Source organism: Aptenodytes forsteri, unplaced genomic scaffold, assembly GCF_000699145.1.
Source record: "Aptenodytes forsteri isolate BGI_AS27 unplaced genomic scaffold, ASM69914v1 Scaffold153, whole genome shotgun sequence".
Classification (NCBI taxonomy): domain Eukaryota; kingdom Metazoa; phylum Chordata; class Aves; order Sphenisciformes; family Spheniscidae; genus Aptenodytes; species Aptenodytes forsteri.
In genome coordinates, this window is record NW_008796178.1 from 2065186 (window position 1) to 2086153 (window position 20968).

Here is a 20968-nt window from a genome sequence, read left to right on the forward strand (position 1 = left end):
CTAGCGCCTAGGACCATTATTGGTTCTCTAACCATCTGTCTAAATACAGCTTTTGTTGGAGAACGACCGTGTCCTTTATTCTCTCTAAATCCCAGTGAGGAAGATAATCTCTTGAATTTTCTTGTAAGCCTCAGTCCTGAGGTTTTAAATTAGATACCCAAAGGGGACCTAGTTTTCAAATGTGGGGGCTCAGCAGTTTCTTCAAGTATGGCTCCTTCAAAATATCTGAAATAGGGCATGCAAAAACTTACTAAAATAAAAATATAAGCTACCAGCACGGTACGTAAGATACAGTCTTGGCAGTTAGGGATTGAGTTTGCCTTTCAAAGGCCAGCAGCTGTTTATATATGTATAGCTGTTCAAAATTATAAAACAAAAAGATAATTAAGAAACAAGGAGCACCGGAGCTTTATTAAGATGTATCTCAAGCTTTCCCTTTAATACACCATTGTCTTATTTCACTGAATAATTGAACGTTCACTCTTTGAAAATAGTGCTGGAGGGGCTCAGGCATGCTGCTAGAAAGATGGTTCTTTTTTAGTACAGCAGGAGTATAGAAGTCTGAAAGAAGTGACATATCGTTAGGAAAAACAGACCTCAAAAAAGTTTAGAGAGTACTTGAATTTTATAAATATTCTAATACCTGTCAAAATGAGTCAAGACTCTCTAATGATAGTTGTAGAGAGCTTTGAGAAGTATGCCCAGGGTAATCATTACATTTCTGTGTGTTACAATTGGACTAGACGGGCTGTTTTGGCAGACACTCCCTTTAAACTGCGGAGCACACTGTAAGACAAGAGACAGCAGTATTTTATTCTCTGTTCTTAGACCCCAGTACAAGTGTTCCATGTGTAGAGAGACTGCTTGGGGCATTTTGAGCAAAAGTGGATGGGTCTCAGTGGATTTGTGGTACTTGGCAGTAGGTTTGGTGGCTGAATTGATTAATCAGAGGGAGCTCCATCATTAAAGCATCGCAGTGAAGTATTTCATTTTGGTTTTTAATCCTCACTTAAAACCTTGCAAGATATATTTGCCTTACAGTGAAATGCAGGAAAAGGGCCATCTTGCATCCTGAACTGTAAAAGAGCATTTCTTGCCTGTATAAAATCACAACAGAAGATGGGCTTTTAGGGAAAACTATTTTGAATTCTTAAATACATCAGTAATATTACAGTATTCTTGCAAGAATGACATTTATTCTTTTCCATGAAGGGCAGCTACTCAGCAAAATGTGACACTGCTGTTAAAATTAGATTAGCAATCTCTCATTTTACAGGTTTTGGGGAGACAACACTGAAATAACAGTGCTTGCTTATAGGCCAGACCTTATTACTGAAGGGTGAACTAGAATGAGTTATAGTCAAGCACACCTTTAAGATCATTGTCTTTTTAATCCTCTTTTTCAATAACTTTAATTACTCTTGATTTTTTGGAAAGAGAACAGCTCAATCAGTTTTCTTTAAAGTGACATCTTCAGATCTTATTTAAATATCTTTTAAGCTTAAGTAACTTCACCCAAAAAGTTCCTTTAAGGTTAAAAAAAAAAAATTAAATCATCACAAGTGTAAAATTTTTGTATAGATCCTGCTGTGGATGTTAAAAACGTAAAGACTTTTTTTATAAGCAATAGAAAGACATGTCATGAGAAAGCAGAAGACAGGTAGGAATGTTCTTTTACTACATAGTTTAAATAACCTCTCCACCCTCCAAAAAGTTGGACAGAATTTTCATAAAGTCATGTGTCATCTGATGGTTGTCTTTCTGGCTTGAAATTTCTTCTATATTTCTTCTATAGAAATATCTGGCACGCAATACAATTTATGGTTTTATTTGTTTTCCACCAGAGGATCTCAAAGGCCCTCTAGATACTCCTGACATGTGAAACACTTCAGAGTCACGTGAAGATTAACAAGAGTAGTTTTGAGGATATATCTCAACTTTGGTATTTGTGACACTGGAATTGAATGATCTGCCTAAATTCATAGAATCTTTTTGGCATCTTCTAGGACTGAGAATCTATATAATCCCTGTGACTCTCTGAGTTTTAATAAATTCCATAAATCACATGCTTTCCAGAATCTTAAGCATTGTGTTCGCTGTGTTTGGTCTTCTAGGAAAGAAATCCAAGTTAGACCTGTCCATGACTTTACTGTTAAATGTGATGTACGCCCAGTGCTGTGATCTGATATGCGTGGACAGACATTTTAAATGACTGGGGAGCTTTGCATTATGCTGTGGGGTTCAGATGCATGGATCAGGTTGCAGGATGGATGGCTTGGTGTGTAAAATGAGCATACAGAAAAAATAAAAATCCCACAGTTGTGTTAAATCCGTTTTAACAACAGCCATCGAGTCTTACTCCTTTTTATTGTTTCAAAAAATTGTTTCCATAGGAAATTTTGGGAAAGGTTTATTGCCCTATGTCACGAGAATGAAAGTCTCCACGGTATCACATTCGAACAGATCAAAGCTCAGTTGGAAGCTTTGGAGTTAAAGAAAACTTACGTGTTGAACCCACTGGCTCCTGAGTTTATCCCCCGAGCTCTTCGGCATCAACATTCAGCGAATACCACCAAACAACAGCAGTCACCACCAAAGGTGAAGTTTTTACTGATGAATTTTGTCAGAAAGTGAATGTAGAAATGCCTTTTGAGAAATGATATAAAAGGTTTGTGGAACAAGCTGTTGTTTTAAAATGGTATCAGCGCAATCAGATATGAATGCAAATTCCAGAGGGATCCTCAGCATTTTCAAGTGAAAGCTCTAGACTTGTATTATAATACAGCATTTAGCAATACAGCTTGGGGTTGTCCAAGCCTTGTTTCCTTGCTAAAATGTATACCTTGGGTCACTTTGGCATGTTCCTTGACTGTGTTGCAATGACCCTGATGAACTTCAGCCATGGATCTTGGCCTCAGTATTTAGATAAGCCAGCTTAAACCCTCTGAACAAGAGGCAATCCCTGTCCCAAGCAGCTTGTGCTCTGACTGTACCCCGAGAAACAACGGGTCGATACAGACAGTGGCAGGGAGTATAAGGAAACAACAAAATAATAGCCAAAAGGGATTTGGTTTGATCCAAAAATCACATTTAAAATCCAGGAACTTATGTAAGATAATTGTTTGATTTAATTAAAAATATGTTGTGAAACAGTATATTGCCTAGATTAGCTCACTGATAATGTCCTTCGGAAGGCCAGATTTCATTAGCATCAAGAGGGCAGAGAGATGAAATTACCACTCAGTGGTAATTTTATCAGCTGTTTTATAAAAGCAGGTAAAGAAGTGATGAAAATACGTAGCTTCCTTGGGTTGATAAAGAATAACACTAAATTTTGGAGCTTTTTTGGGGGGTGATATATTAGTAATTGATTGTATTTTAATAGTTCTCTGTAGTTTATTTCAAAATCATTTGAGTTATAATTTAATTAAATTGTGCTTAGAGATGCAACTAAAACGCAGGTTGTCAGCTTTGTGATGAATTCTGTTGTACAAGAAAGAAGAAAATTATGTATTTTCCATAGCTTTGCATTTTTGTTGCAGGCTGTATCATTTAAATGAAATTTTTATGACAGGTTTTTTAACAGTACAAAAAGGAAAGCCTTCCCTTTGGCAGTCCTTCCCAAAAGAGATTTTGTAAGTGAGAACATTTGGTTTCTTCATCAAGATGCATTACTTTCTGAAACAAACACCAGATTTCTAAAGCATCTAGTCATGTGTCAAAACACTAGGCTTACAGAAAACTGTAAATTAAAAAATTGTCTTTAAAAAAAATCATTGCTGCACTCTCATTTTTCATGAGTGCTTCAGCCTTCAGTGCATTTTCTTTAATAATAGAACATCACTATTAATATTTTTTGTTTCCTAAAATGAAAGAAAAGTATTTGAAAATGCAAATATAGTACATTTAAAAAAAAAAAGGGGGGGGGGAGGTGAGAGGCTTGTGAATAGACTGTTCTGTTTATTTTTCTTTCAGTTTGTTAGTAAACTAGCACTTGTGCTGTAGAAATCAGAAGAGACACTTTCAAACTGCCAGCACTGTATTTTCAGCTTAAGATCTGAAGTGTTTTAACCACCTATATCATAATTATAATAAAATCTCTTCCCTCTGAATACAGTTGACAGCTAGCATGTATAGTAACAGAAGTAAAGCAAGCAGGTAATACTCACACACAGAAAATGGCTGTGATAAGTTGATATATTTCCCTTTGCTCAAGTTTTAAAAGCAGATGGTTAGCTTTGCTTATTTTAGACCTCCTAAGTACAATATTTAACATTAGAAGACAAAAGATTAAAAACCTAGTGCTGGTGTATTTTGTAGCAAAAAAATGAGAACAGCCTCCGATATAGTGCTTTGTGGTGACTTTATGGACAGCTGTGCAGTTCAGGGCTTGTTTTTCACATGCGGTGAAAAGTGATTTTGTAAAAATGGCACCTTCTTATTCAGCAGAATTGCTCTTGGATTTACGTAAGGACGTTAACCCTCTGTTTATTTTTTAAAGAAGAAAAAAAGTTTCAGTCCTGTCTCTGAGAAGCAAACAGCTAATACGGAACTGGCTAGCTGTGGGCTGCTGTGCTTCATAGCAGCCCTGTCTGTGAGGGCATCTGCCTTCACATATGTTTGTGTCGCTTGGTTGGGGATGGCGGAAGTGCGGAAGGAACAGCAGAGTTGGATAGGCACAGCCTTTATTAAAGGTGATGATGTGGAGATGGAAAATTTTCAGAACTCGGAGCTTCCTGCAGGGTAGTTAGCATACAGTAAATTAAGCTCTGAATTTTACAACTCTGCCTACCTCCCGCTCACTGCCTGTGCTCCAGCGTTTTGGCCTGGATTCGGGCACTTAATTGGAATGCATTGTCGTCCTAGATATTTTATACAGTCAGTGAGGACCACAGGTCTGATTAAGTTTCTGGAGAATACTCTCTTCTCCTGTCTGTTGACTAAAGGGGGATCCTGGGAGTGACGAGACTGTTAACTGCCTGAAATCACCTAAATCTTGGTCTGAGATTCCCCTAAGTGCCTTTATGGAATGTGGATTTTTATACTCTGAAGGTGGAGCAAGTTTTTAGAGGAAACTGAGCGTATCTGCTCCAGTGCTGTCAATTGCCATCAATTCAAGTGTAGGTTTAGGTGTTCTGTAGATGGGTAGGGAAATGGACCTTGATCTGGAAATCTTTGAGAAACGGTAACGGTTAGGTCATTAATAGACTATTACAAAGTCATTAAGCCATCAAAACTATTAAAAGAAAAAGACAAAAGAAAGCCAGCACCTCCCTTCCCCAACTTACAAATGGCCCCAGTTGACTTATATTTACCAATCTGATGCCGTTACATGCTGAAGCTCCTGTTCAACAGGACAGCTGTTCTTACGGATTTATGTAATTATTTGCCATTTCAGTTTTAAAAATATGGCACCTATAAAATACAAGTATGGTAGGTAGAACAGAGATTTATTAGACTTCTGCACATACAGCTTGATGCTAACAGACAGCATAACAGATACAGAAATGCCTTGTACTAACCATGAGTGATTAAGGCATGTAGCTCCTCTACATTTTTAGATTGAATCCTACTCTTTAGTGAATAAACGTGTTTCTTTTAAGTACTGCAATGAAAAGCAATTATTATTTTATTTTTCAATAATTCATTTTCAAAATGAGAGGAAAATTCAGAGACCTGTTCTTCAATCCGGTTTATGCATGGGTCAACATTGTCAAACAATCTGTCTTTTTACCCTGACTAGTTTGCTCAGACTGCTGGAAAACTGCCTAGACTTATCTCCTGGGCAAGAAAAGTTTTGCAGCATCAAAGGGTTTTTAGATTTATTTTAAATTTGTGAATGTACTTAGGTCCAGATTAAGTCAGGTATTCCTGTCCTGCAAAAGACTTAAGAGCATACTGGCATTTGAATATGTGCTCACAGTTTATGAATATTAACTGATTAGTTGATGCTGTAAACTCATGAGCGTGCAATGCTCAATGCTGTAAACTCAGGAGCAATAACTCAGTTCTGTTTACCTCCTTTTCTCATGTACAATTCACCAAGGAGCAATAACTCAGTTCTGTTAACCTCCTTTTCTCATGTACAATTCACCAAGGAAAAACAGTTTCCCCAGAGTACCCTGGTTCTTGACTCTACTATATTGTACTTTTGGGGGAGCAGTCACTAGGGGGCCAAAGTCCAGAAGCAGATACATGAGATGGGGTAGGGAGGCAATGTCTAATGAGGCTGGGTGAGCAATTGAATAAAATGGGAGGCAGCTACTTTGTCTCCAAGCTTCTTGAGTTGAAACCTGGAGAAGAAAATCGATCATGCTTCCACTAAGAGCTGCCATGGAAGGGGAATACTGAGGGTTACGTTAGTACTGGGTGCTGTTCCTAAAAGAAGTGAGGCAGCGGGAAATAAAATGTTGAGAAAAGAAACTCAAAGTAGCTTGCTGTAACTCTCCTTGCATCTGAAAACAGGCCTTGGGAGAGAGTATCCCCAGAGGGACTGGTAATGACCCACTGGTTAATTGAATTAGTGGTATTTAATATCCAACTTCGTGAATTCATAATCACGTGATGGAACCGGGCAGTTGAATGTGTAAGAATAAAATGTTGGGCTAACTTCTTTCAAACTCTTATTTTGTATTTAATTATAATGTTCACTTGAAATAAAAAGCTTTGCTTTACGTAAGAATGCTAAGCATTACTATTACTGTTTTTCCCTTTAAAGGGCAAGGTCCATCATCATAACCAGAATGACCATTTCCCACCTGATGGAATTGGTAAGTATCTCTGCTGTTACTGAAGGAATTCCTCTGAGCTTACGCTGATTTGGCTTCAGTGAAGTTGATGCTCAATTTATGTCAAATTACTGTCGGGTCTGTTCTCTATTTGAAAGCCATTTACTTGTGTGCATTTGGGAAACAGATTATAGACTGTTAAGCGGACATTAGGTATTTCTGAGGCTATCCCTTTATAGTGTTGTGCACACTGACTTTAGAACCTTAACACAGCATTGTTGTTGGCCTCTTAAAAGTGGCAATTCATAATGTAAAATACTGTACCAGTGTATTTGCACTATAAGAGTTAGGACATTATATCACATGCACTGTTGTATGATGTAATTTGAACTTACATTGTGCTGTCATATATCCAGATATTACTGATCTACTTTTACAAGGTAGCATGCATCAGCTTAGTAATTCTGTTACTAATTTGAAAAAGCGTTAATTTAAAGCTTGTCTTCCCTGCTAAACAAAGGAGCATGATTCTAGTTTTTGATGCAGTGTTTAGCGGCTACTCTGACTGTCAGCATATTTAATTGGTTGGGGACATTCGTTCATTAATGCAGTTACCAGCTACCTGTTTCTCTATATCTCAACTTGTATTTTCTGCCTCTTCAAATTTTTGAAACGGGATACAGGATTTGATTAATGCTTTCTCTCGCTGTATCAGACCTATGCTGTTAGAGAGCTGCACACATGCTTTATAAAGATAGATGCTATTAAGATGAAAAAAGAAAGAAATAGTCTTCATATTGTTTTTGTGTATATATCTTCTTTTTTTGTATGTATATATCTTTTTTTCTTTCTTTCTTTTCAGTTCAGCCCAATCCTTCTGTTCTAATCGGAAATCCTATCCGAGCATATACGCCTCCCCCTCCTCCTCTGGGACCTCACCCCAATCTGGGGAAATCTCCAAGTCCTGTTCAAAGGATAGATCCACACACTGGGACAAGTATTCTATATGTACCTGCTGTCTATGGAGGAAATATGGTCATGTCTGTGCCTTTGCCTGTAAGAATTCATTTTCTGGTTTGGTGTCATCCCCCCCCCCAATTATTGTATGTACAAAAATGAATGGCGAAGTCAGTGAATATTTTGCAAGCTTTTTCAGCACTTTACTTCAAATATATGGGCTTAGCTGGCTCTAGGAGTGGCTGTGCAGAGGACCACCAGAAAATGAGGAGTTAAAAACATTGCTCCCGCAAATAACTCCATGCAGCCTAAAAGCAATTCGTGTTCGTGTAATTTGGTGTATTTTCTCAGCTCTAGGTTTAGGCACACCAGTGGGATCTGTCTCATCTGACTTGAGATACCTGCACCTGAGTTAATTGCCTAGTCCAGTTCTTAATCATTGGAGAGACATAGGCGATTCAGACAGAGCTTGTTTCTCTTTATTGGCTTCATACAGTTTAAATTAGCAGCTTTGGCTGTCTGCAATGCAAGGTGTCTGAAGTGAAGTGATAAGAAAAATAAGCATAATGGGATGTTTTCCCCTTCCAGAACCTCATAGCAAACCAGTTTCCTCTCCAATCCTTTTCCTTAATGACATTTGAGAACACAATGAAGATCCCTAATCAGGTCTTTTAGGCAACATTTATGTACGGAATTTTGCATTGCAAATAAAACTATCTCACCAAAACTTACACAAATTAAAGAAGCAGTCTCTGCTTTATTTTTAACCTCCACAGTCACATATTCCAGGAGGGGAGGAGAATGGGGAGGAAAGAACAAAGGCTGTAGAAGCGATGTTGTGGAGTAACGTGTATGTTGTACACAACTCCTGAAGACGTGAAGGACATGGAATCCACACATGCAGATGTGTTTAACTCCATTCGTAATGCTAAACATTGGCATGCGGTTCATTTGTTCTTTAAGAATTATATAAGTCCTCTATTGTAATTGAGGTTATGGATGCTCTACAGGGGACTTGCTGTAGAAACACTAGTTTCAGTTGTATGTGTTAGATCAGCTGGCACCTATAGATTGGTTTTCTTTGCTAGATCAAGGAATTTTCCTTTTTCCTGATTTACTAGAAATCTGCGTTTGATGGATAAATTCAAATGCAATGAGAAGGTCAGCAGCTATATCTTTGTCATGCTTGCTCACATTATATTAATATCAAACCAAGATAATTTAAAAAGTTCTGTCTTATTTTTTCAAGGCTAGTGTATTTTTATGTATTTCCAATCAAAAGAAATATATTAAAAGTAAGTATTTTGAGCTCACCTTCCCTGAGGATGGATTTTTTAAAAATAATTAAGTGGGAAGACTGAGGTACTAATGAAACAGCTGCTTTTGAAAAGCAGCTTGTTGGAGATGATTTGAGATTGTACAGATGCAATAGTAGTCTAAAGCTAAAGTTCAAAGTGCACATTTCAAGGGCAAATACTAATTTAAAAAAAGAATTGCGTGAAACTTGTTAGACTTAAAACAAGTCGGGACTGAAGTAAAATGTATTTATGTTCACAGAAAATAAAATGATCTTTTTGCTTTGTTTAAGGCAGTTTCCATATCCAGGGTTAAAACATGAGGAGGCTGTCTGATGTCCTCAATAAAGGATGCCTTGTCAGCCTGAGTGTTGATAATTACTTTCCCCGCACTCTCCCCTTACTCATACGTTTTCCTCCCTTTAATAAATTCCCTACAGGGTGAGATTGAACTAATGTGATCCAGAGCTGTCTTCCTTTGCATTCCTTTTAGGAATAAAATTTAAAATGTTGTAAAAATTCCTGACTCTTTTACATGCTTTCCAGAGGTGGATTTTACTTCAAATATTTAGGTAGTTGATCTGCAATACATGTCATGTAGCATAGACACTTTGGAGTGGCCCTGTCATTCTTAACATGCGGATAGTCTCTTGATTCTACCAGTAGTCCTGTTAACTCCACTAAGTGTCTTGTGGGTGCAGAGGTACGGTATGCCCGCTCATTCGTGTTACGAGATTACAACACTGGGTGGTAAAAGGACCATAAAGAATTCCTCAGGTTAGAGGCTTCTCTCTCTGTTTCCCCCCTGAGACATAGCCTAATGTCTCTTTTAACTACCAGGAGAAAGGGCTTTTTATTTTCTTGAACTTCACCCACTTCTATTTATTTAGAGAAGAGATTAATACAACGTTTGTTAAAATACAATTTGTCCATCAGTCTTTTCTCTCCGAATTTTGAAACCACTGAAACAAGAATGGGTTTTGATACAAAATTTTTTGCCGAGGGTAGTCCTCCAAAATCTTTGCTCTTTGCACCTTGCTGTTAGGCCTGCCCTTACTGCTCTCTCTTTCCAGCACCACCTGTAGTTGTGTGTGAGTGTGTCAGGTCATCTGATGCATGGAAAGCTGCTTATTACTGATGTAATATCAGTGTGCTTGTTACTTTACTTCCTTTAATGTACCTTAACAGATTGCACCTTTTTTTTTTTTTTTTTTTTTTTTTTTTTTTTTTTTTTTTTTTTTTTTTAAATTATGTAGGTACCATGGACGGGTGGACGGGGGGTAGGTTTGCAGTTGACCCTCGAATCATTACTCATCAAGCAGCTATGGCATATAATATGAACCTGTTACAGGCACATGGGCGTGGGTCTCCTATACCTTATGGCCTGGGACATCATTCACCAGTTAGCATAGGACAACAGCAGCAGCTTCAGCATCAAGACAAGGAGCAACATGAGCAAAGTCGAAATGGTTTGTTTTTGAAATTGCGTTGCAAATTAGTTTTGTTTTGAGGGAGTTTGTACTTTAAATAGGGTATTGTGAAAAGGATTTTTTTTCTTTCTTTCTCTCTTTTAAGTGAAATCGAGGGGTCTACAGAGTTGGGGAAATAACCTGTGATTTGCCATTACAAATACTAAGATATTGTGAGATTCAGAGGAGGAAGTAATTAAAGTTGGGGTGTGTGTGTGTGTTTGTTGAGGGTATAATTGGTGGGTCTGTGTTCTGCAGTCCAGTGGTAACTACTGCTGATGTTATTTGCAGTTAAGTTGGAAGAACTACTTAGTGATGATTAATGAACAAAGTGCAGAGATTAAAGGAAAAGTGTTATTTAGGTAAATTATATTAAATGTCTATGATGCTCTAAACGCTATACTAATAAGTCTAAATTTTCCTGTGTCTGCAGAAAAAACTCTCAATCATTTTTCCATTGAAACTAATCGATTATTTTCTTAAATGTTTTTAGGTAAAAGTGAAAACACTGCTGGACCTGAAATCAGTAAAATTCGAACACCTGAGAAGAAACCTGTGGAATCCAAGCAGGTGGGTTTGTCTTGTTTGTGTTTTGTTGTGGTTTTTTTTTTTTTAATTTGTTAGTATTCCCTCTTTTAATGAATTTATTCATTACTGACATGTTTTTGTTTGTTTTTTTTTTAATGTGAATTTTCAAAGTTTTTTCATTCTCTTTTTTCTAGGTTGACTTAGAAGCAAACTCTCAGAATAGAAGCCCAGAGTCACGTTCCAGTGTTGGTTATCCTAATGCTAAATTTCATCGCAAAGATAATCTTAACCCCAGGCAGCTGAATGTACATCTCACCCCACCCCACTCACAGTATGCAGTTCCCAATCGCCACTTCCAGCACGTGTCACAGATACCAAGGCAGCCATATCCTCTGCAACAGCAGCAAAACCTTTTAAGTCAACAACAAAATCACTTGCCTGAACAACAAAACCAAATGCCACCCCAGCAAAGCCAGGTAGTTCAGCAGCATAATCATTTGAATCAGCAGCCTCCGCAACCTTCGCAGCTTTCCCCTGCTTACCAGGCAGGCCCCAGCCAATCTTTTTTTAATAATCCAATTCCCCACCGACCACATTCTCCTGCTGTAGATGCTGTGATTTCAGAACACCACCCCCCACCTATGTTACAAGAAGTCAATAATCCTTTGAGACCTATTGCACAGCACAACCCTGTTTTGCCAACCCACTTGAACAACTTCATTGAAGAGAATCCATCAGGAATGCCCTTAGGGGACACTTTAGGTAGGTGACTTTCCTTTATTTAAATTCAGAGTGTGCAATTATAACTACGTTGAAGTGAAAATGAAGGAGGTATTTACCTTTTCAGGCACATTGCTCTGAATTGGGTCATTGTTGGGTTAGTTTCCATAAGTAATGTCATTTGAGCATAATTTGCTGCTTGAGGCATGTTTGAATATTCAGCACTTTATTAGAAGATTCATGTTTATACGATTTTCCATATGATTTGAATAACCAGGTTATACACTGCAATGCAGTTAGTATATAACAGGCCCTGGAATATACTGTATAAAAAGTATTCTTTTTTTTCTGACATAAAGATCTTTAAAAAGGAGCATTAGATAAATTTTTTTTTTAAAACTATTTTTATAGATCGTATGCATGGAAATGTAGCTTTGGAAACAATAAGGCAGCAACAACAAGCCAGGTTACAGCAATGGAATGAACATAATGCCTATCTCAGTCAAGGCACTATTCCATATCAACACCATCACCATCCTCATCTACCACATCTTCCTCAGCAACCAATTGGATTGCATCAACAGCAGCAAGTTAGGGCAAACTGGAAACTTGCCAGTAATACAGAAGATGAAACAGAGGCAACATACTCAAGGTATTTGTTTACTGAGTCATCAGAGCTTGTATAAAATTGAGCACTGGGCACCTATCTGTAACACTGTGATCAAGTGCAAGACATTTAAAGGTATTGCTTTTTGCTGCTGTTATTCTGAAGGTTGAAGTAGTTGGCAGGCTGACTTACAACTATGCTTTTATTACGTGTTTTGCTTTATTCTGTTAGTATATTGGGTAGTAAAGCTGTAGTGGAAAAATACTTTTATGGAGCTTTTCAGTGCTGTATTTATGGAATAAGGAATGGATAGAGAGTAACAACCTTGTGTTTATAAAAGGTGTCTGAGTGTAGTTAAGGCCTATTTAAGCTGTAAATTCTTCAAATTGAATTAGCAGTCTCAGATTTATGTGCTTGAAAAGAAACAAACCAACCCCTCCCCAAACATTGCTCCCCAATAAAACCCAAACTTTTCTTGCTTTTCAAAAAGCCTTTGCTTTTAAAAGCAGATTTTAAAAAAAAAGCGCTTATATTTGAGATGGAGCATTAGGGGGCAAGAAAGGAAGCTGTTGAACGTAAACAGAAAAATGGTTCCGGTGGTCATCAGCTTTAATCATGTATATTGTAAAGGCTGGATTGTTAAATTGCCTCTGTTTACTGTCATCTCCCACTATGCTTTAGTTTCCATCTGGTTTCTTATAGCCATGGTAAAGCCTCTGAATGCTCTCTTATCTGACGCTGTGAAGTGCTGAATTGAATATTCTTGACCTTTTGAAGAAGTTTGGAAGTATATTGTGCAAGTGAGGGGAATCCCTGATTGTTCTGGTTTTTACCTTTTAAGGGGTTAAAATTTTCTTTTAACTATGTGAAGTTTTTTGCTTTGTATAATAAAGCAGAGGAAATCCTTACTTTAGTTGTCTCTTAAGAGAGAACAAAAAATTGATTCTTCTGACTGAAAAGGAAATCTCAAGAGTTATTAAAACTTTGAGTTGATTCAGGTAGGTATTTCATCCAATTAATCCTCTTGTGCCTAATTTCTGATGCTCACAGTCATATCCTTTGAAGTTAGGGTCAGTAAGCGCAAAGATGAGTATATTTAAAATCAGTGGTTTGTACTTTGAGTTTTCTCAACCTCAGAAAAAGTGGGATTTCAGCAAAACGTTTTTTCTTTTTCTTGATACATTTATTCTGTCAATACAGATTCCAGGATTTGCTCAGAGAACTGTCACACCGTGATCAAAGTGAAAGTCGGGACTTAGCTGAAATGCCACCCCCTCAGTCAAGACTGTTGCAATACAGACAAGTTCAGCCCAGAAGCCCACCAGCACTCCCTTCTCCTTCCTGCAACTCTAACCACAGCGGTCACTTCCCTAACTTCACCGAAAACAACAGAGACATTGAAATACCCAGTAACCCAGCATTTCAGCAGCATTTACCCCAAATGTACAATCCCCCTTTCTCAATGCCATCTGAACATATAACCCCATCTCCCTTGAAATACCTGCAACCTGATGGATCGTGGACTTATGCTAACCTACAGCAGAATCACCTTATGGGGCAGGGCTTTCATTATGGTATACCTCCATTGCCCCATAGGTCGCAACAAAACCCTTTTATACAAATACAGAATCATCAGCATGCAGTTGGTCAGGAGCCATTTCATCCACTCACATCTCGAGCAGTATCTGCTTCTTCGCTCCACAGCTTAGAAGAGGTAGGCATTTTTGTCTGCGTATGCAATTGTCATGTCATTTTAATATCAAATTATATTCTGAAGTGGTCATGAATGCAAAATACCTCACATATTAAAAGCTCACACTGGGAATTTCGGTGAGGTAAAAATTTTCTCTGTGGCTTCTCTGTTCTCCCTGTGCGTATTTGTGGTTCTCACTGCTGCAGGTATAACATTTTCTCTACTAAACAGGAGGTCTTGGCTTTTTGAATGTTATTCAGTTTTCTTGCAATCATTGCTCTATTATCTGCATGTCATTTATCTGGAGTGCAAATTAACCACACCCCGGGTGCTAACTCATGAAATGACTCTCTGGAAAGTCAGCTTGAATCAGCCAGCCAGTTGGCTCAGTATTAAACTGTGAATATGGTTGAGTTACTTTTCATATGAACTTGAGACCAGAGCAGTACAGTTGTTTTGGCATGGTACAAAACCTGATTTAAGAAATCCCACCTGGCCTGAGCTAATTCTCTGTAAAGCCATCCTGTGTATTTTGGGGGCTCAGAGTGTTGGAAATCAGTGCAGAGATATCCAGCTGTGCTGCATGAATCTGGATCCAGCACAAACCCTGCCACACCAGAGCTGGCTCTATGCCTCTCGATCTTTTTTTGTTCTGGACTCGTAAGGGTGTGTGTTATGGGATGCAGACTATGCAAGCACATACAACTAGGACAGATCACGTTTTGAACAGCAGTTTTTAATCCCTGTTGGAATCCGAAGTGCTAAGGAGCGTATGATATGTAGACATGGAGTATGCTGGAGCCAGGTTGTATTCCAGGAATGTCAGAATTAATATTCTCAGATAATCTTGCACTGACTGCATGTAATCCAATATTTGTACATAAAGTTAAGTGGCTTGTTCTGTGATGCATTGCTGTCAAGGTTTTTAGAGAAGCTATGGGGGTATCCCTGCTCATCACTATCCCACGTAATACATATTTGTCTTTCAACTTCTGAAAATAGAAAATATTTAGTTTATGTGCCTGAGCAAAATAGCTAAAATTGAATTCCAGTGCATTTTACAAATTTCTGTCTTATACAGATCCAGAGAGGTTAATGGAGTCCTCAGGCCCAGCTAGAGCTGTAGTAAGATTTGGTTTTATAGACATTTAAAAAATCTATGTCTCGGTCCATTGAGCCATAGCACCTTGTATAAAATCTAATACTTTGTGACAGCAGTTAATGCCGTCAGTACAGCGGGACATAGGAACAATGGCTTTTCAGCAGTAATAAACTAATAAATATTCCAACAGAGTTTGTGACAGCTCCTGCTATCTGAAGACAAATAGAGTGAGCCTTTATGTAATTAGCGCAAATTCATTTTAGTTCTTATTTCTTCTTCCTTTCAAAATATGTGACAGAAATGCCAAATGCAGTAAAAGTATTACAAGACAGAGACTTGCATGTAAAGTTTCCAAGACTGCTAGTTCAGCTGGTAGGTAGGACTGAATATACAAAGAAATCAAAATGCAGTTTTAGGTGTATTTGTAACAGAGATCCCTCATATAAGGCAGGTGTCAGGGGAGATGTCATGACTTTTTTAGTATCCTTACTAAAATGTTTTCTCAATCACTATTTATGAAACCGTTCATTGACTTGATACTTGAAAGGTTTTGCCTGTGTTTAGTCAAAACAGATTAGAACTGCATATCAAAGGGAATACTTAAGTTATTCTGTCTGGTCCTGTACTTGCAAGTGTCCAGAACTTTGATAACTTCCTGATTTGCTTACCAAAATTCCCCATTAAACTCAATAAAAAGTATACTTTTTGGGTGTGATTCAGGCAGTAACTTCTGAATTTTGGTGGTGGTGGTGGTGTTAAAGAACATCCTCAAGAGAGTAGTGACAGGATATCTTAAGTGCTGTTCCCTTGATATATCATAATAGTGTGGCATCTGTAATGAGATAGAACAGTTTTCTTTCACGCACTCTTTTCCTTGTCTGTTTTTTGTGGATGATATAATAACAATACTGGGGCATTGCAAGCAAGTTATTTGATGTTTATTTAGCTAATTTTTTATGACATTTCATTAGGGTGCTTACTTTTTGCCTTTACCAAGTATAGATTTACTTCTATGACTCCTGTTATTTGTGCTCTAGTTAGTCAGTACAGTGCAGAAGGATGCAAATACTGTGTTTATTTTTTTAAAAACAAACTGTAATACAACAGGCTTGCTTTGAATCTTGACAAAGTTTTGAGGGCTGAAAGCTTAGAGGGTCCTTAAATCTGAAGTCTTGAAGCCACCAGGTTAATTAACGGAGCTCCTGCCATTTTCATCTACATTATGGAAGCAAGTAATTTCTGTGGTTTCAGATAAAATTCTCTGCATTTATTTCTCCTGAGGGCGCACACTTCTCCAGAGCATTTGTTTTGTGTGTACATATACAAAATCCAGTATAAAAATGTATCATGCTTCCCCAAATCCTGGTATACCAGTCACTCATTTGTCCTTTGGAAACTAAAAGCAATTTTTTTCTTCTCTACATTGTAATTGAACGTTTTTCTCTTGCTCTTATATCTTTCTCTGCTTCCTTTGCTTCCTTTGTACGTGCTGGGTATCTTCCTCCTCACTACGTGATACATCTCCCACGTAGGAGTGTAAGATGTAAAGGTTGATAAGAGTTAAGGAATCTCAGTTGACGCTCTTTGCACTTCCTTTAAAATTCTGTGTCTGTTTTGTGTGATTAAAATACATTATCAGTGACTGCAATATACAAAATAGAACTTGAAATGTAATAGATTTTTTTTCTAAAGGCAAAGGACTTTTTTTTTTTTCCATAAGGCATTGCAGGGAAAAAAATTGAATGGAAAAATGATACTTGATACCTGCAGTTAAATAAAAGGAGCAAAAGGCCTTTTTTTGTTTTGTTTTTCTGTTTGCAGTATGAACCAAGAGGACCAGGCAGGCCGTTGTACCAAAGAAGAATTTCGTCTAGTTCAGTCCAGGCTTGTTCTGAAGAATTAAGCACTCCTCAAGACAGTCTTGGTCAATGTAAAGAGCTTCAGGACCACAGTAACCAGTCATCTTTCAACTATTCATCGCCTGAGTTGTGGGTAAATTCCTCCTCATCTGCCCCATACCCAAACATTCCATGCAACGGAGCCAACAGAGCAGTTCCACCCCGGGAGTTGTTAGGTAGGTACAGACTTGATCTTTGCTTCTCTGCTTGTCTCTCTGCTCCATTAAGTAGACTATTTAGGCTGGAGTGAGCAAGTCTAAATGAAAGGGTTGGGGTTATTTTTTTCTTTTCATAAAATGTTCTCTGCCATCTCTTCAAATCCTGAAACTAATTTAAGCAAAGGTTTTTGAAGTATTCATTGTTTTAGTAGTTAAAGGTTTGCTTAGAGTAATCCTATTTTCATTTGCTATCTTGCTAACATTCCGGTACATTGCTGATGTCTGAAGAACACCGTTGAGTATTCTTCATCTACAAAAAGCAATACTGCTCCTTAGTCTTCTCACAAAAGTCCTAGTAAACCCACGTATTCTCTTACAGAGGTTTCCAGTGCAACTAAGTTTTTGCTAAAAGGAGCTACGGTAACTGGTGGGATTTCTTTGCAAGATAGGTTATTTGTTTCCAGAATCGATATTTCTTGTTAGTATTACAGTCTGGGGGAGAAACAATATAAACTGAATTAGTAACCTCAGTGTATTTCCTAGTAGATTCTGGTACTTCATTAAAGTAATGATGAAGTTTAAACTCTCACCGTGAAAGAGTCACACTGGAACCTGGCTTCACTGGTGGTAGTAGCAGTGCTGATTGATTTAGCAGAGAGAAACTAAATTAACTTTTCAGTGATTAAAAAAAGCTGCAAGTAGAGAGTCGGAGCAGTGCAGCTATTCTTCTGTTCTCCATATTTTTAATGTTGTTGAAAAACAAAATTACCAGGATAGTACAGTTTCTTCTCCATGATTTTGCTTTAAGGATCTCCAACGATAATTAAAAAGAAAATAAAAATATGAACAATCTTCCAGTGTGAATATTAAAAACACTTAATAATGTGAAAAAATATTTATAAGCTGGTTTTATTGCCCTTAAAAGATCTAATTGCTTTTGGTGAAATTTTATAAACCTAAAATATCTTGTAATTTCATAGTACAGTAATTGTAAAGTAGAAACATGCAGTGTAGACTGAATGAAAAAAAGCTGTTTATATCAGCAACAGTGCTCAAGAGTTAAGTTCCTAATGTGCATTTTCATTTCTAAAGTGTGAAAATGTTATTGTGCAAAAACATATTTATGGCACTATTTCTTGCGCTAAGGTCAAAGCTTCAAGCTCAGAGCACTTCTTTCAGTTACTTTTATTTTTACTGAAAATTAAGGAGCTGAATGCATGATATTATGTGTCATCAAGAGCGGCATCCATCTCTGAAGTTGCTCTCTAGACTCTGTGGTTATCTAATAGGAACTCAGGAACCCTAGCAAGATTACGCTGGGATCAGCTGATACCACATTTCCTTGCTTTAATGTAAAGATTGGGAACATATTTGTGAGTAAAATCCTCAGAGGAGATATGCCTGTGTAAAAAGTTACCATATCTATACATTTGCTGTCAAATAATAAATCCTAAATAAAAGGGGCAAGTTTTGACTAGTATCTGCATCTGCTATGAAAATATTTTTTATTGTAGTTAAGCATGGTTTCTGTTTTGTAAATAAATATATATGCGACATTGCCCTGTATCTAACAGTTCATGCAAACCTCCATTTTTATGGCTGCTGTGCTTTTCTGCATTTACAGCTCACTGGCCTTGATGATCATACATAAAACCCAAATGTGTTTTATAGTGCTAAGGGTTAATGACCAGTAACTTTAGTGTTTCTGGTTACTATTGATTTTTATCCATGAAATAAAAATCCATGAGAATGAGATGCTATGAACTAGTCCTGTGCCTGTATTCGCTGCTTGAGAGTGAGCAATCACGACACCACACTGTTCAAGGGCTTATATTTCCTGTACATCAGAAATGGCTGCGGCACAAGTATTTGGTTCTATCAATGTGGATTTATGGAGTGCAAGGAGAGCTGCTGTGAATTGCTCAGTGTTGTTATATGCAGGCACTTTCCAAAACTGCAGTTTGAGAGCTTGACTTGCATTGCTTTTTCTGTTGATAGAAAGAGAATTATTTAAGTTCTTATTGAACATGGTTTTTTAATATTTTTTCTTCAGTTAGATACCTCTACCACACATAGCTTTCACCTCTGGCCCTGCTTGTCATTACTTGTCTTCTCTTGAGTGCCATGGTTATTTTTGGGAGGGTTTTTTTGCTTGTGTTCTGGGTTTTTTTTTTTGGAATCGTAGCAACCCTAGCAAAACTGTTTTGCTTATGTTCTTTCTGTATTCATTCTTCTGTGGGTTGTTTGGGGTTTGTTTTGTTTTGTGGATTTGGGTTTGGGTTTTTTTTTTTTGAGTACTTTAACAAAAACAAAAGCCTGTGTGTGACTCTTCCAGTGAGAAACTTAACTATATACTTACGTTTTTTTGTACTCATTTGATGGTACGTTTTTGTATGTGCACTTTAAAAATAACATATACATTTAAAGATTGAAATAAGTACAGAATATATCTGTTGCCCAACTCCTAGGCTATTTTAGAAAGAATGTATATCTGCATTTCAGTGTGGAGTTTCTCTAGCTATGTAAGAGCAGAATTCTCCAGACAAAAGTAAGATACCTCATTAGGATTCAGGAAATTCACTTGAAAGCAAATTTATACCTATGGTTTAAAGCACCATTTTTTTCTGATAGTTACAGGAGTTGTTAAATGTGGAGCAAGAAAGTATCAATTAGCAGGAATGCATTCAGACTAAAATATCAATAATGAGTCGGTTGACATTCAGGACTCTGAATTGCTGTTTGAGAATGAATTATGTACAGTGCTGTAAATTTTAATTTTAGCCTATTAAGTTATAAAGCAAGAAGAATGAAATAGCCTTTGTGCTGTCTCAGTGGATAAAGCATTTAAGTTAGAGTATATCCCGTTCTGAAGCAGCTTACCTTCAGTGCATCTGCTAAATCCACCTGTGCAGAATTGCAGGTTCAGTGTTAGGAACTCTGCAGGTACATGCTTATGGAGAATATGTTTAATAATGTCAGTCTTTAATACAAGATCCAATAGTTGGAAATGAAGCTAGATAACTTAATTATGAAATTTCCTAGGACCAAGAGTGACTAAACACAGAAAATTGGTGGTGGTGGTGGTGGGGGGGAAGGTTACCAGAAGAGGTAGTTTCGGTACCCCTCAGTACTTGCTTTGGGGTTACTGTAGATAGATTTCCTAAGTCAGAGCTGTTCACGTAGACAAACTCTGGTTACTCCTTTCGCAGCTCCACCGAAGACGGTCAGGCCCCCAGAGGAACACCTGAAGGCTGAAAACATACAGCTATCCAATTCCTTCAACTACAGCGTGCTACAACATCTTGGCCAGTTCCCACCTCTCATGCCCAACAAGCAGATCGTCGAGTCGAACAGCAACAGCCAGCAGAACGCTGGTGGGAGCAAGCCTGTCATGTCCTACGCAAGTGCTCTGCGGGCTCCACCAAAGCCCAAACCTCCTCCTGAGCAGACAAAAAAGAATAGTGACCCTTTGTCTTTGTTTCAGGAACTTAGCCTAGGTAGTTCATCAGGTAGCAATGGCTTTTACTCCTATTTTAAATAATCAGATTATTTTTTTTAGAGAGAATTTAATTTTTATTTGTGTCAGTAGATTTAAGATAGTTGGGGCTTCACCTGTAGTTGCAAATATTCCCTTTGTTTATATTAGTAAATATATCCTCACTTAATTGCTTTGCTGCTAGACTTGCAACTAATTTTTTTTAATTATATTCCATTATTTTGCATTTTTTGATGTGGGTCGGTTTTTTGGAAGCTTTTCTGTAGGAAGACACACACACGTTATTTTTTAAATTGTGTAGTTTTTTTTTTTTTTTT

General features: G+C 37.6%; 1 protein-coding gene across 1 annotated transcript in view; it reads left to right on the top strand.

The window, feature by feature from the left end:
* HELZ (helicase with zinc finger) overlaps window positions 1-20950 on the top strand; it is a 72565-nt gene extending 51615 nt beyond the window's left edge. The window contains 11 exon segments of the mRNA XM_019474234.1: window positions 2394-2598; window positions 6719-6770; window positions 7591-7784; window positions 10237-10257; window positions 10260-10449; window positions 10943-11019; window positions 11172-11739; window positions 12109-12349; window positions 13505-14018; window positions 16921-17173; window positions 20365-20950. Coding sequence (XP_019329779.1) covers window positions 2394-2598; window positions 6719-6770; window positions 7591-7784; window positions 10237-10257; window positions 10260-10449; window positions 10943-11019; window positions 11172-11739; window positions 12109-12349; window positions 13505-14018; window positions 16921-17173; window positions 20365-20696 — 2647 coding nt within the window. The 3' untranslated portion in view covers window positions 20697-20950.
* Window positions 20951-20968: the final 18 nt, after the last annotated feature.